This window comes from Myotis yumanensis, unplaced genomic scaffold (assembly GCF_028538775.1).
Source record: "Myotis yumanensis isolate MYYU_CA2020_CCGP unplaced genomic scaffold, mMyoYum1.0.hap1 SCAF_12, whole genome shotgun sequence".
Lineage (NCBI taxonomy): Eukaryota > Metazoa > Chordata > Mammalia > Chiroptera > Vespertilionidae > Myotis > Myotis yumanensis.
Window position 1 is genome coordinate 38312400 of NW_027223763.1, and position 15546 is coordinate 38327945.

Sequence of the window (15546 nt, forward strand, 5' to 3'; positions counted from 1 at the left end):
CTCAGTCCTGCCGTGGAAAATGTCCCATCTTGTCTTCAGCAGGGCACAAATAAAAGCCAGTGCCCAGAGTTTCTGCTTCATACTAAAGCTTAGTGTTTTCGGGGCCCACTCCGTCTCCAGCGCCTGGGCAGGTTAGAACATGGACAAATGAGTGAGAGTGGGTCACCGAGGGAGAAAGAGGGTCTTAGTTTACCCGGGATTCTGTATTCTCAGGCTTGGGAGGAACAAGCTTTTCCAAAATAACCAATCAGCTTCCCGAATTTTCCCAGGCTTGCACTGGCTCCATCCCAGTAGCCAAGGATCTTTTTCTCAGGTCGGAGTGGTAGGCCTCTATGGTCAGCACCTCCCCCTGTGCCATTCTGACTCCATTGCCCACGTGCTTACCTTCCCTTTCCTCTACTCCAGTGGTTCTCAACCTGTGGGTCGCGACCCCTTTGGGGTTCGAGTGACCCTTTCACAGGGGGTCACCTAAGACCATGGTCGGCAAACTGCAGCTCAAGAGCCACATGCGGCTCTTTGGCCCCTTGAGTGTAGCTCTTCCTAAGCCTTAGGAATAACAATGTACCTACCTATATCGTTTAAGTTTAAAAAATTTGGCTCTCAAAAGAAATTTCAATCGTTGTACTGTTGATATTTGGCTCTGTTGACTAATGAGTTTGCCGACCACTGATCTAGACGAGTCTCAACTGGGCTCTTCAAGTCTCTGCCACGTATCTGTTCCATGCCAGTAGGCTACCTCAGGAATGTCCTCATGGAGATGACAGAAACACAAGAAAGAGCAAGGCCTCTCGAGTTGTAGACTTAGAAGCACCATACTTGCACTTCTGCTTCATTCTGTTACCCAAAGCCAGGCACATGGTCAAGTCCAGAGACAGAGGCAGAGGACACTTCAAAGTTAAATGCCCAAGGGGGTAGAGGCCGAGAGGGTAAAAGATCATTCAACGCATCAGCAAGACCTATCAATTCTACCTTAGAAATACTTTCCACACCTGTCCAATCCTCCTTCTATCTTATTGCTACCACCACTTCAGTTCACCATGATCTCTCTTACCTATCACCACCTGACTGCTCTGTCCAAATCTTTCTTGTCCATTCCTTCTCAGACCATTCTCAATGCAGCAGCGAGAATAAACTTAAAAAGAAAACCTGCTCTGACCACTCATTTAATTAAGTCTGCCAAATTGGTTTCCTATTGTTCTCAGGATAAAGGTGAAAATCATGAGTAAGGCCTGAATTGTTTTCAATTTTCAATTGAGGGGTTATTTTAAAGCAAATAGGTGAACCTGGTGAAAGGGAGAAAGAGAGTGAAGAGGGAGTGTGGGAAAGAGAGGCTTTGTAATGACTTCCATGTGATGACAGCCTGGGACCCCTTTCTCCAACGTCATCTCCTTCCAGACTTTCTTTCACTTTATGGTTGGAACACATCATAATTCCCCAACTTGTACACTATTTCAAGCCTCTGGGGTCTTATTTGGACTGCTCTGGAAGAACTGCAATAAAAAATTAGAGATTAGGATGAGATAATAAGTAGTCAATATACCCATAGCTCTCCCAATATTCTCTCTTGATGTTCTCACCATCTTTTAATGTAGATAAACATGTACACATGGTTATGCTAGGGTGAGGTGAGAGTAGTATACAGGTGTGACAACTCATTCGAGAGGTTTTTGAGTCGGAGTCTGAGATACAACTGTTAAATTGGCTTTGCGGAGAAGAAATCTAAGAGGATGAGTCAGAAGAATGGGATGGAAAACATACACATGGTACAACTTCTTCACTAAGTTAGGCAACCTGCTCTCTGGAAAAGGACTATTAAGTCAAGACATTCTTCAACACCGAGGCTGACCAGAGATGCCTTTTAGCCCACAGGGAGTTATTCTTTCGGAGTTTGAGAAGGCTTATCAGGAGCTAGGCACACATAACCTTATTCCTTGTCTCTTCTCCCCAGTTTTCTCAGGGGAATATTTCTGAATATTAGAGACATGGAAAAAAATGACATATTCTCCTTTTCTCTCTGAAAGGGCGAGGGCTAGGCCCTCCACCTTGCCCCAGGGTAAAGGCTACGCCCTCCATCTTGCCCCAGGGTAAGGGCTACGTCCTCCATCTTACCTTGGCCATGTGCTTGGCAAGGAGCTTCTTCCTGGAAGTCTAAGACTCTGCTAGCCACACCCAGGAACAAGACATCGACTTGCGCCTGGCCAATCGGCAGAGCACAGTCCTTTCTCCTCCCCTTACTCCAACCCCCCCTTTAAAACCCGTCTCTAGGTGGGGTTCTCTCTCTCAGCCACTTGGTTTGCCATTGTGTCGGTGAGTCTGGTGGACGGGGAGCTCAAGCTAGCTTGAAATACAGGTTCTTATGCTTTTGCATCAGATTGGCTGGCTCCCTGATGTGGTTTCTTGGGAATCTTGAAATCTGGGCATAACACTCTCTCCTCATGTAGGGATTTCACACTTTAACTACAGGGGCCCTGTAGACTTCTTTCTCTCTCAGTGATCAACAAGAAGCAAATGTGAGTGCTTTAACCTCAACAAGCGGTCTTAGTTGAATCTACCATAAAAAAAAAAAAGGTGATTGAAAGCCTCTGCTTTAGGCCCTAAAAAAAAAAGAGAGGAGAAGAGTGCAGATTGGTTTGGCTCAGTGGATAGAGCATCGGCCTGGGGATTGAAGGGACTGAGGTTTGAATCCAGCCAAGGGTGAGCGAGAGCAGGATGGCGAAGCCGAGAGGCTTTTGGGCGAGGAGGCCTAGGGCGGAGAGGCCGAGGGAGAGGTACAAACCATTTACTCTGAAGTGTCCTTGGTTTAGGGAAGATAGGATTTACTAGGTGGCTGCAAACTGCTATTTACCTTAATTGTCTTAGTTTCCCTATCCCACTTGTCCTGGAATGTTCCTAGCTTCTTACTATTCTGTAGCAATGAGGTTTATTTACTTTTATTTTTAAAAGTTTTAAAATATCATTTCGTATTGGTTTCATGTGTACAGCATCATGGTTAGATAATCATATACTTAACAATCAATAAGTTTTAAACTGCCTGCCATTCTAAGTAGCATGATGAGATCTTGCATCATCCCTCTTGGTCCCACCAGTGAATGTAAGTAATCCCTTTGTCAAGAGTATCCACCCTGTATACACTACTCTTCAGATAGTCATTTGACGACTGGGAAAGTCTGAAACAACAGTTGGGTCAGGTATTAAATCTAGGTGAGAGGGTTAACTTGAAAGGCAGGCAGATAAGGCAGGGGCCCAGTGGGAAACAAAGGCAGGAGGAAAAGGCAGGGGCAGACACGGCAGCTTGAGCAAGCATAATCACAGGAACCAACCAAGCAGAAATAATACAATGTTTCTGGACTCAAAGCGGGAGGCATGGGAAAACAAGGGAGGGCCTGTAGCAACAATGTGTATGAACACATGGAAACAGAGAAAGTTCAGCGTAGGAACAGAGAAAGAGCACATAGAAACAGGGAAAGTTCAGGTCCCTTGCTGAGCAAGAACAATGAGGGAATCAATCAGGTGACACATGTATAGAAGCAGGCTTGTAGCAAATAGATACCCCTGGACCACAAGGCCTAAGGGGGGCAGCCCATTACTGGGCCCCCACTCCCCGTGAAGGGAGTCTGAATCTGCTTGTAATAAATTTTCCACACTCTTGCTTCAATCTTCTGGTCCGTGGAGCTCATCCTTCAGCATTGCAAGACATGAGCCTGGGGAAAAAGACCTCTGCTCACCATTCTGGTTATTGTAGGGTTGGTATCCAGGAATATAGCACCAGTGACACCATTCTGGGCTGGTGGATTTTCTCGGTAACAAAAGCAATAGCTAAGTCTGGACAAAACTTCCCACACATTTGTAGTGTTCGTGGGAAAAAAATTTCCTCTGCCCTTCAAGGTTCTTCTGGATGGTGTAACGATTAAATTGACACAAAGCAGATTAGCAGGAGAAAAATTTACATTTAATAACTCGTAGGCCTCCTTACACACAGGAGAGACCCAGCAACACCAAGTAAGTTGGCAAAATGGTGGAAGCCATTGCCTTAAATGTCACCTTCAGCTAAAGGCAAAAGATGTTGGGTGGGAGTCGGTGACCGGAGGTACCCAGGAAAAGCAGTTAACAAGGATAAGACTGTTCTGCAGAAGTCCACACCCTCTTCATTGTTAACAGCTTTACAGAGATTTTGATAGCGTCCTCTTCCGGGTACAGTGAGGGCAACACCCTTGCAGCTTTCCTTCACAAATGTGAATATTCTCTTACAAAGGGCAACTTATACTTGGTTTTCAGAGCTCCCCCCACATCTGCTTTTTTATATTCACCAGCCTAAAGTAACCCATATCCCCAAAGAGGCATCTTTTGTGGTGGCAAACTCTGCTCCCCTTCAGTAGAGAAAGGTAAAAGAGGACAATTAAAACTTCTTTCTCAAGATCAAGACAGGAGGATGACTTTGTGAGTCATGTGTGTCTCCCGAGCTGTCCTTCTGGGGGTAACCTTTACCCCCAAGGGCCAGAGGCTCATGGATTTGCATTGCAGCGGAGATCAAGCCTTTCATCAGGGTCATGAAGTTGCTAGAACACAGCCTAGGAGGGAGCGTGGGTAGGAGGCTGCGTGCCTCCTGGGGTGCGGGGGTGCAGAACCGCATCATTGTAGCCTTCCACTGGTCACAGACAGGCCCTGCGCCTCTGGAGCTCACCTTCTGATAGAACTTCAGACCACAGTCAAATGGAGGCCACTTAGGGCAGGCAGGCGGGAAAGGCCTCTTTTTTTTTTTTAAGTTTTTTTATTATTATTTTTTAAAATATACTTTTATTGATTTCAGAGGAAGGAAGAGGGAGAGACAGAAACATCAATGATGAGAGAGAACCACTGATCGGCTGCCTCTGCCTCCTACTGGGGACCGAACCCACAACCCAGGCATGTGTCCTTGACGGGAATCGAACCCAGGACCCTTCAGTCTGCAGGCTGACGCTCCATCCGCTGAGCCAGGCCGGCCAGGGCAGGAAAGGCCTCTTGAAGAGGTGATCTCTGACCTGGAATTTTGGAACTTTAACAAATGTTTAAGTGCGGGATGAGTGGTGAATGACAAGCAATCGAGTGGTTGCCAAGGACCCAAAGAATGTTTCTATTTGGCGTCAGGATCTTAATGAAAACGAGGAAGGGGAAGAAAAACACAAAACACTTAGTATTACCGTCCCTGAACGGCGCCTTCAAAGCCGCCAGGCTGAAAAAACCGAGTCCCCGCCGCAATTCGAAGGGCCTGGGCGGGGAAAACTCCCAGAAGCAGCGCACGGCCTGGAGGCGGGGCCACGGCGGGGGCGGGGTCCAGGCGGAGGCGGGGCCTCGGTGGGCGGGGCTACGGAAGCCGGACGCGCTCCGCTCCTCCGGACCGTGATTCTGCGCAGGCGCGTGGCGCTCGATTGGTTGGGGGTCCCTCCGCGAAGGCCCGCCCCCACCGCCCTCCACGCCCACCATCGCATTTATTCCGGCCGTCCCCGCCGCTCCCGAGGCGGACACACAGCGTCCCAGTCGCCAGGCAGCTTCTGTTGGATCAGCAGCGGGAGGGACTCGCCCGGAGTGTCCTCGGCGCCTCCCGGCCCGTTGTGCTCCCGCCCGGCCCGCCGGCCGCGCTCCCGCCCGCGTCCCCCGGCTGGTCCGGGGGTCCGGGCACCACCTCTACGGCGGCTCCTCCGAACCTGAGGACTGGGCCGCAGCCCGAGACCCGAGCGGACGGCGTCATGAAGCCTCTGCCGTACTTCTGCCGCGGCGAGGTCGTCCGGGGCTTTGGCCGCGGCTCCAAGCAGCTGGGCATCCCCACCGGTGAGCGCGGGAGGGCGCGGGGCCGCCGAGACGGGTCACGTGGGAGCGGGACGTCAGTCGGGGCTCGGGGCTGGGGCTGGGGCTGCGGCTGCGGCTGCGGACCGAGGTGACGCCCTCCCCTCTGCCGATTCCCACGCTGTGTAGGCGGAGGTCCTGGCCCGTGGCTTCGGGTTCTCCGGGCCCCTGGCTTGTGGGGTGGAGAGGGCAGGAAGCGGGAGCTGGGTTTTGGGGTCCCCCTTTGCCGCCTCTATAACCTGTCGTGATAGAGCTGCCAAGCATGGCAGGAGCCTTGCCCGTTAGGAATCGTAATTTGGGCAGATTGGTTAAATTCTCAAGCCAATTGTAGGGTTATTTAAAAAAAAAAATCTATTATTAGATTGTGCCCAAGTGATAACATAGGCAGCTGGATGAGACACAGGTCTCTCTTTTTTTTCGTCTGTTTACGTTCGTTTCAGTCAGGGCTGCCCCCAGACCTATGAAAGCAGCTTTGAGTTTAGGGACATGTGTGTATTTCAAGTGATTCCAAAAGACCAGGTCTAAAGATTCCAGCTGTTCAGGTACTTGTTTCCTTCTGCTTCCAAAGAGTAATGTGATGCCTTGTTCCTAACCTAGCCACCTACAGAGGAGAAATTCATCCAACCTCCGGGGGTGGGGTGGGGTGGGGGTAAGAGATCAACCAAAGGACTTGTATGCATGCATATAAGCAGAAGCCATGGACACACAGAAGGGGGGTGAGGGCATGTGCTGGGGGATGGGAACTGCCGGGGAGAGGTCAGTGGGGGGGGGGGGGGGGGGGACGACGACGACATGCATAATACTTTAAACAAAGAATTAAACAAAAGAAAAAAAAAAAGACTATGAAATGGTATGATTGATCCATAGGAAAAAGCCCTAGGAATCTTTTGAACCTAACTATTTAGCTTTGGGTACGATTTTTATAAAGGTTGTGAAACTCTTAACACTCAGAATATTTACTTCTGTTTTTAAGCCAACTTTCCTGAACAAGTGGTCGATAATCTTCCCGCTGATGTGTCCACTGGCATTTATTACGGATGGGCCAGTGTGGGAACCGGAGAAGTCCATAAGATGGTGGTGAGCATAGGATGGAACCCATACTACAAGAACACGAAGAAGTCCATGGTAAGAATGTGTTTCACTCTGTAACTGGAAATGGGATGACGATTTAGAGTAATATGCAGTATTAGGTATACATACAGAGGTATGGACTGTGTCAATGGTATCACAACATAGTGTAAATTCTAAATTTTTGGCATCACACTTGAAGGATTTAAAAGTGAAGCACTTAGTTACTATTTGACTGTAACTTTTCCCTTTCATTTTAAAACTTTGTCTCTGGATCTAAAGTGAATCTTGTAAGTGTATAGTTGACTCTTATCTTTTTAATCATCCTGCTAATCTCTGCCTTTTGAGAGTTTAATCCATGTGTATTTAAACTAACTGATAAGGAAGGACTTGAGCTATTACTATTTTCTATATGCCTTAAAGCTTTTTAAAAGTTGATTGTTGAAAGTATTACAGATATCCCCTTCCCCCTTTCCCCACCCCCAGTGACACCCCATTTCACCCTTCACCCTCCTCCCCCCGCAGGCCTTCACATGTCTGTGTCCATAGATTATGCATATATGCATATAAGTTCTTTGGTTAATCTCTTTCTGTCTCCCCACCCCCCATGATTCCTCAGTCTGTTCCGTGCTTCTATGTCTCTGGTTATATTTGTTCCTCAGTTTCTGTCATTAAAAAGAATCCTAAGATTTTTTTTTTTTAAATATTTTTATTGATTTTTTACAGAGAGGAAGGGAGAGGGATAGAGAGTTAGAAACATCAATCAGCTGCCTCCTGTGCACTCCCCACTGGGGATGTGCCCTCAACCAAGGTACATGCCCTTGACCAGAATCAAACCTGGGACCCTTGAGTCTCCAGGCTGACGCTTTATCCACTGAGCCAAACCGGTCAGGGCAAGAATCCTAAGATTTTGATTGGCATAGCATTGAATCTGTATATCAATTTAGGGAAAGTGGACATTTTTGCCATTTCTCTTCTAACTCATCCCTCAATTACAGATGAGAAAACTGAGCTCCAGAGAGGTTAAGGTATCCTTTTAAAAGCCAAATGTGCGACCTGAGACTTTAACTTAGTGCTCTTGCTACATTACTTCCTTGCTTCTCTTAAGTTCAATTCTTATATAAACAAATGATTTAGTTATCTAACAAAACCAAAGCTCTAATAAGAGCTTTAAGTAAAGTTTCTAATATCCGTATTTTCTTTTTAAAAATTGTTTAAATCAGTTCTCTTTCTTTTAGTGGGCTTCATAAAATCCATCAACACCATTAATTTGCATGCAGTTATAGTTAGGGACACTTGGAGAGAGCCCACATTAATGCCCTGAAAGTATCATGACCCTGCCCCACCCAAACAAACTCAAAAGATTATGAAAGACTAGGTTATAATAATAAAAGCATAATATGCTAATTAGGCAACCTTCCAGAGGAAGCTGGGGCTGCAAGGGAAGCCGGCAGCCGGGGAAAGGAAGGCCTACTCTTGCATGAATTTCGTGCATTGGGCCTCTAGTTTTATATAAGAGAAAAAAGAAAACTTACCTTAATAGAAAAATCTGCAAATTTCGTTTTGTTTTTGGTCTGAATTATTTTAAGTTCAGGGTGAACTTGCTATGTTTGGTAAGAAAGAGTTACTCAGATTTTTGTCTTTGATTTCTTTTAGGTAGGTCATATTAGGCATAAATTGCTCTTATCTCAGTTTTATTAATGAATAGCCTAGTAATACCTCCTAGCTGATTTGTAACAGCTGCTTCAGATTTAAAGGATCACTTTATAGATTAAATTTTCTTAAGTTACACACTTCAAAATATACTTCTAGTCTCAAATTACATGTTTCTAAATTGTGTAACCCTCTCAGTTCCCAGTGCCACCGTCCCAATCCAGCCTCAACTGCCTTGTGCATTTGCTTGCTCTTTACATTGCTTTTTCAGCTCAGATTTGTGTGTTTTTTTAATAGGCACCTACTAAATTCAGATTTCCAGAGCTGCTTCTACCCCCTGCACCATTTTGTTTGAACACATGTTGTACCCATTTGTTACATCATTCCTAGATCAGGAACCTGCTTGGGCTCTTCTACCCCCCACATCAGTCTTCAGCTTTGGATAGCCCTCAAAAGTTTCTGAAATGAGTGTGTTAGAGACACATGGATCCTGGTTAACTTTAGAGCTAGTTCTATTAGTGGTAACATCTCTTAATACTTTACAATGATTCCCTCTTTGATGTCTTTGCTCAGTTTTTTCACCTTGGTAAGACTCTTAATTACTTTGCTGCATGATGTTTTTTCTATAAGCAGCAGATCATGCTAGATTTGTGGTGTAACTTCTACTTTACTAATGTTTACATGTGAGGCCAGGGGCAGGAATAGGAACAGTGGAAGAATTCAGGAAAAACTATATTTATGTTTTAACCTGTCTTTCAAGATCTAACCAGGGTTGATTGTTTTATTTAAATTATTCCACCATTAATATGTGTATTTCAAATTTCAGCTTTATTCTGTAAATGGAATGGTAATAATTTTTTTTCTAAACATTTCTTGATGTAGGAAACTCATATCATGCATACCTTCAAAGAGGACTTCTATGGGGAAATCCTCAATGTGGCCATTGCTGGCTACCTCAGACCAGAAAAGAACTTTGATTCTTTAGGTAAGTTCTTAGTTATATTAAGTATTGTTGCAGCTACTTCTGCTTCTATTAGTAATAACCATGGCAGTACAGATAATATTTGAGCATTTAATATGTGCCAGGCATTGTATTAAGTGCCTTACATGGATTAACTCATTTTATCCTCACAACAACCATATGAGGAATTATTCTTTTTTACTTAAGTCTGGAAGAATGGGTAGAACAGTTACTAGACAACTATCCTGTTCCACAGACACAGCCAGCCTTGAGGGGAGTATTTTGGAGAGGTTGAACATAGGAGTAGTAAGAAGTATAGCAGCAGTTCTCATTATCTTTATATTCTTTCGCAGAGTCACTTATTTCAGCAATTCAAGGTGATATTGAGGAAGCTAAGAAACGACTAGATTTACCAGAGCATTTGAAACTCAAAGAAGACAATTTCTTCCAGGTTCCGAAAAGCAAAATAATGAATGGCCACTGATGAAAAATCATCTTACTTATTCATTCATTGTTCTCTAAAATCCTACAGCTGTGACTTAGTTTAAGCAGTGCAACATAATTATTATTATGCTTCATGTTCAATTAAACCCATCATGCTACAGTACTAACAATATTCATTTTAAAAATCCAGATTTTGTCTATGTAATATGTTGACTAAAATTTACCACTAGAAATATCAAGTGTTTTATAAGGGAAATGAAATGTATAAAGCTATGGGTAAAAAGACAAGTCACTAGTTTGAAATGAAAACTAATTATAGTAAAAGACTAGCGTGTATGTACTTGTATAGCATGTGCTGCTAAACAGAAGGCTTTTAAAAGTAAATGTATTAAAACAGGTTTGATATCTTATAAGCCTAAGAGGGAAAACTCACACATTGTATTTTTTATATTTTGTGCATTAAAATATTACTACAAACATAAATACTCATGAAATTTTAATTAGTCATGACTAATTTTCTTTATGGAAAATTAGAGGTCAAATCATTATATCATGGTTTTTTTTTTTTACATCTGCCTCAGCTATGATTGGTCTGGACTCTCTGCCTATCAGTTATTTTGGTCTGTCTTTTAAAACATTAAAATGAGTGTATTTTGAATTTGTAGGTTTCATTTTTGTATTGTATAGCACTGTTCTCTAAGAGTAGATATTCAACATTTTTTCTTGACTTTGATTATTTTTTTCCTTTACACAATCGCATGTCAAGTTTTTTCCATTTAGAATATCCTCTGACTTGCAAAGGATTGCATCTATCGCCATCATTCCAGCGTTCAATATATGAAAACCCCCTAAAGCTTCATCTTTAGGTTTATTCAAAATCTAAGTGAACATGTAGCACTTCATTTATATATGCCAGATTCTTAAAGAACACAAAACACTTTTTTCCTCCTAGGGAAACTGTTTATGAGCCAATTAAGCTATGAAATAGAAAATTATTTATATTTAATGTGATGGTATATTCACATAATGCAGCAAACTGTTGTAATTGTGTATGCACATGTTATTTAATGATAGAGTGCTTGTAGCTTGGGGGTAAACTATAAATAATAAAGTCTTAGTTTCATAATGTTCATACTGTGCGTTTTTTCTTCCTAACAACTAAAGTGATTTTTGATCACTGGAGACTTTTGTTTATATTGACAGAAGTTAAAAATCTTTGGATGCTTAAGAGATTGATTACAGAGTCTTTTGGGCCCCAGAAGCAGTACATTGATTGCATTATTCACTTTGACACCAGATTTGGTTGGGATGGAGACAAAGGTATATAGAAGATAATTTTAAAGATAACTTATTACAAATCCTATTTCCCTAATCTGCACAGAGAACTGATTTTAACAAATATTAGATATCTCTAATAAAAGCATAATATGCTAATTAGACCAGACGACCTTCCGGACAAAGCCAGGGCTGCAAAGGAAGCCCGGGTCTCATGTGCCAGAGGGAAGCCAGCAGCTGGGGAAAAGAAGGCCTACTCTTGCATGAATTTCATGCATCGGGTCTCTAGTTTATAATATTTAAAGTTAATGTTGGAGAAGGGGAAGCATGGATAAATTCATGGCAAACAATGTATCTTTTTTTTGTTAATCCTCACCCAAGGATATTTTTTTCTTTTTTTAGAGAGTGGAAAGAAAAGGAGGGAGAGAAGAGAAACACTGATATGAGAGGAACATCGATTGATTGTCTCCTTCATGATGCTTGACTAGAGCTGGGAATCAAGGTTTTTATTTTTTTGTGTATTTTGGCTAAGGCTTCATTATTAGGGGACAGTAGTGGCCTTGGTTGATTTTGGGCAGCCAAGGATAACTGAACAAATAAGTTTCTTTTCTCTCTCATACTCTTGTCCAACGAGCCCATATAGTTGAGTTCTAAGTTATAAACAGATATTCAGTGCACTGTGTCATCCTTTGTCTTTTCCATAGCAGACCTAAGCCTCGTATGTTATTACCATTTGGATTGGGAATCTGGTCACAAGTAACAAATGGATTCTGGCTGATCTGAGCAGAGAAGGAATTTACTGGGAGAATCATGGTTAGCTCAGAAAATGGATAGGAAAGCTGGATACTGGGTGAGAAAAGGGGACCTCTGAACCGAAGGGTCAGAACCGGAGCCAAAGTCACACCACAGAGCCAGTTCATTGAGGACAGTGCCACTGGTGCGGAGCAAAGATGCTGCAGTCCCACCAAATGCCACCAGAAACACATCCTCCACACTGCTGGCTGCCCCTGTTCCAGAAAGTAATCTTTATACGATCAGCATCTTATTGGTCCAGCTTTGGACACCTGTTCAAGTGTTAGCTGCAATGGGGGCTGGGAAACTGAGTATCTGGCTGTTTCAGCTTCTGTACAGAGACGTGCTTTTCTTTTTTCTTATTTTTTAAAAAAATATATTTATTGATTTTTTTACAGAGAGGAAGGGAGAGGGATAGAGAGCCAGAAACATCGATGAGAGAGAAACATCTATCAGCTGCCTCCTGCACGCCCCCCACTGGGGATGTGCCTGCAACCAAGGTACATGCCCTTGACCGGAATCGAAGCCGGGACCCTTGAGTCTGCTGGCCAATGCTCTATCCGCTGAGCCAAACCGGTTCTGGCCAGAGACATGCTTTTCCACCAAGACGCATACAGTGGGAGACAATTCTCTACACATAAGGAGGTGGTTAGATAACTGGGCAGTTAAAGAAAAAGACATATCTAGCACCCTTGTCTAACTCTGAAGGAAATGATAACCTGAGTACATGCTGTCCATGCACTTTTTCAGCCATTCAAAAAAAGCATTTCTTACGCTAAGTTAGAGTGTTCCAGAGACTGATAAAACCTTCTTAATCTGAAGAAGAAGGAAAAGTATATAACCTTTTTTATCTTGCTTTGTGGGAAGCTCAGGGCTGATGTCCAATCATAGGAGCTCTAATAACTACCAAAACTGATTTTCAAAATGTTCTGCAAAGATCCTGAGGGCCTCTTGGAAGTGCCCTGGATGAAGGGCAAGCAAGGGAAGCTCTGCCCCTGCTCACCCTGTGTACTTTAACTGTTTTATATCTGTGGGTTCTACTGAAGACTGCATTTGATTAAAGGCCTCCTTTGCTAGGTTATACTTAAACTTCTGTTTGAATTGATTAGCTTACTTGCCTCTTCCTCCCTCAAGGTTCCCATTCTCTATTTCCATGCCAACCATTTCATTTTGTATGCATAATAACACCATAAGCACTTTTCTGGAAGCAAAGGGGACATAAATTCTAAAGAGGGGAATTTCCTGGTGTGGGTTGGATCCACTAAACAAATACCTATTGCTGAGTCACTCATGGGAATTCCTGGTGAATGTCAGGGTCCCTGAGGCCTCTCTGAGCCTTCAAAGTATTTTCCATAGCTGCCCAGCGAGTTGTTTTGCTTATGGATTTACTGGTGTTTTCAATTTATTAAAAGTTCCCCACATCAGTACAGTGTCTCTGTCAAATGAAGTTTTTTATTATGTTTTTGAATCTACTGGACCCCAAAACCCCTAATAATATTCTGCTTTTCCACCCATATTTCCAAATGAGGATTTTCACCTGGCCCTCAGCTTGACCAGCTAGACCTGTTTTCTACTGTTTCCTATAGATTTAATTTGAATACTTTTTTGAAGTCTTAAAAGATGGAAGAGAGTGTTCAGATTCTGTCCTTTTTGAACATTTATTTTCTTCCTTTTCAGACAGTCTTGCAAAGGAATGGATAATATGAAATATCTATTACTACAGCAGCTTAGCTACATTGAGGATATCATGCTCTTTGTAAGAACACAGTTTTAGCCCTGGCCAGTGTGGCTCAGTGGATAGAGCATCAGCCCTCGGACTGAAAGGTCCTGGGTTCAGTTCTGGTCAAGGGCATGTACCTTGGTTGCAGGCTCGATCCCCAGCTTGTGCGGGAGGCAGCCAATCCAAGTGTCTCACATCGATGTTTGTGTCTCCCCCCCACCCCCCAGCTCCCACTCTCTAAAAATCAATGGGAAAATATCCTTGAGTGAGAATTAACAAAAACCCAAGAACACAGTTTTAGAAGTCAAATACAGATACATTGAAATTTCAGAAATAGTATGTAAGTCAATGGAGATTCAAGAGACAGGTTATTACATTCTCTCCATTTCATCTACTGACCAATGGGAAGTGTTAGCGTTTGTAACAACAGGAGCTTCAATGTGCCTTTATTTGCGTCACTTCGTGGTTCCCCACTATCAGTTAGATGTTACCACACTTCAGATGAAGAAACTGAAAGTCAAAGAGAAACTCAGTGACTCAAACTGCACAGGGAGAAAATGCCATAGCTGAGTGTGGAACCCAGGTCTTCAACCTCTTTCCTGAGGGATACCGTCTTAGTAGACTCAGGCGTGATTGCCTGTCCCTGTTGGGGTTGTGCCCATGAGCCCTGGGGAGCTATGGATGGTGGAGTGGTAGGTGATTTCGAGGCCCACTAGTTAGCAGCTTTCACAGGACATGGCAGCTCACCCTGTGCTTGTCTCTTGTTTCTACTGGCCGGAATGTTTTGGGTGCAAGGATAGCATTAGCAAAACTGGAGATCAAACTTTTGGCAGACGCATCAGAAAGGCAGAAAGTTCATAAACGCATACCCTTAATCCTCTTTTTTTTTTTTTTTTTTTTTAATATATTTTATTGATTTTTTCAGAGGAAAGGAGAGGGATAGAGAGTCAGAAACATCGATGAGAGAGAAACATCGACCAGCTGCCTCCTGCACACCTCCCACCGGGGATGTGCCCGCAACCAAGGTACATGCCCTTGACTGGAATCGAACCTGGGACCTTTCAGTCTACAGGCCGACGCTCTTTCCACTGAGCCAAACCGGTTTGGCCCTTAATCCTCTTGACCGTGGGCAGGAACAAGGTCTGGCTCTGGGGCAATCGGGACGTGACACGGATCCAGGGCACTGACTGGATCTGGAGAGTCAATTATGTCCAGGAAGAGTGTCCAGGCTGAAGCCCTAAGCCCCTGGCAAGCTCCTTGGGCTACTTGTTGTAAGTTATTTCACTGACATCCATCTTTTTCCCCCCTGCACAGTTCTATTATACACAGACTTTGACAACAAATCTGCAAACTGATCATTCCAGATTCCAAGCCTGTGCTCATTTTCTCCCTATTCCCTCCGCTTATCCATAGCCCACCCATCTGTAAAATCATGTGAATGTGAAACTCTTCTTATTCCTGGAAGAGCCTGTCAAGGGTAAAATCTTTGCAGTAGATAATGCTAAATGCCCTGTATTGCAATACTAAGCCCTAAAAACCCAGTTCATGCTAAGAGAAGGAATCCTGTTCTGCCCTTCTCCTTCCTCCTACTTAAAGAGGAGTGGAGTTGAAGGGGGATGGATTCCTTTGGAGATATGCTCTGTCTATCCTCTTCAAGGGTATATCTATCAGAGCATGTGCCCATTGGGAGGAGGGACATGAGGATTGTATGAGAAACTAGCTATATTGGCTTTAGGCAACAGAGCAGGGAGAAGGTGGCACATTTGCTCTCGGTGGAGGGGGAGAGGGAAGGAGGCACTGTGTGTGCTTTCCA

At 43.8% G+C, this 15546-nt stretch overlaps 1 protein-coding gene across 1 annotated transcript; it reads left to right on the top strand.

Annotated features, from left to right (window-relative positions):
• Nucleotides 1-5425: 5425 nt before the first annotated feature.
• RFK (riboflavin kinase) lies at nucleotides 5426-11078 on the top strand. The gene is made up of 4 exons (XM_070431473.1): nucleotides 5426-5805; nucleotides 6794-6945; nucleotides 9424-9526; nucleotides 9856-11078. Exons 1-4 carry the CDS (start codon nucleotides 5724-5726, stop codon nucleotides 9984-9986), a joined length of 468 nt encoding a protein of 155 aa, XP_070287574.1. The 5' UTR covers nucleotides 5426-5723; the 3' UTR covers nucleotides 9987-11078.
• The last annotated feature ends 4468 nt before the right edge of the window (nucleotides 11079-15546 follow it).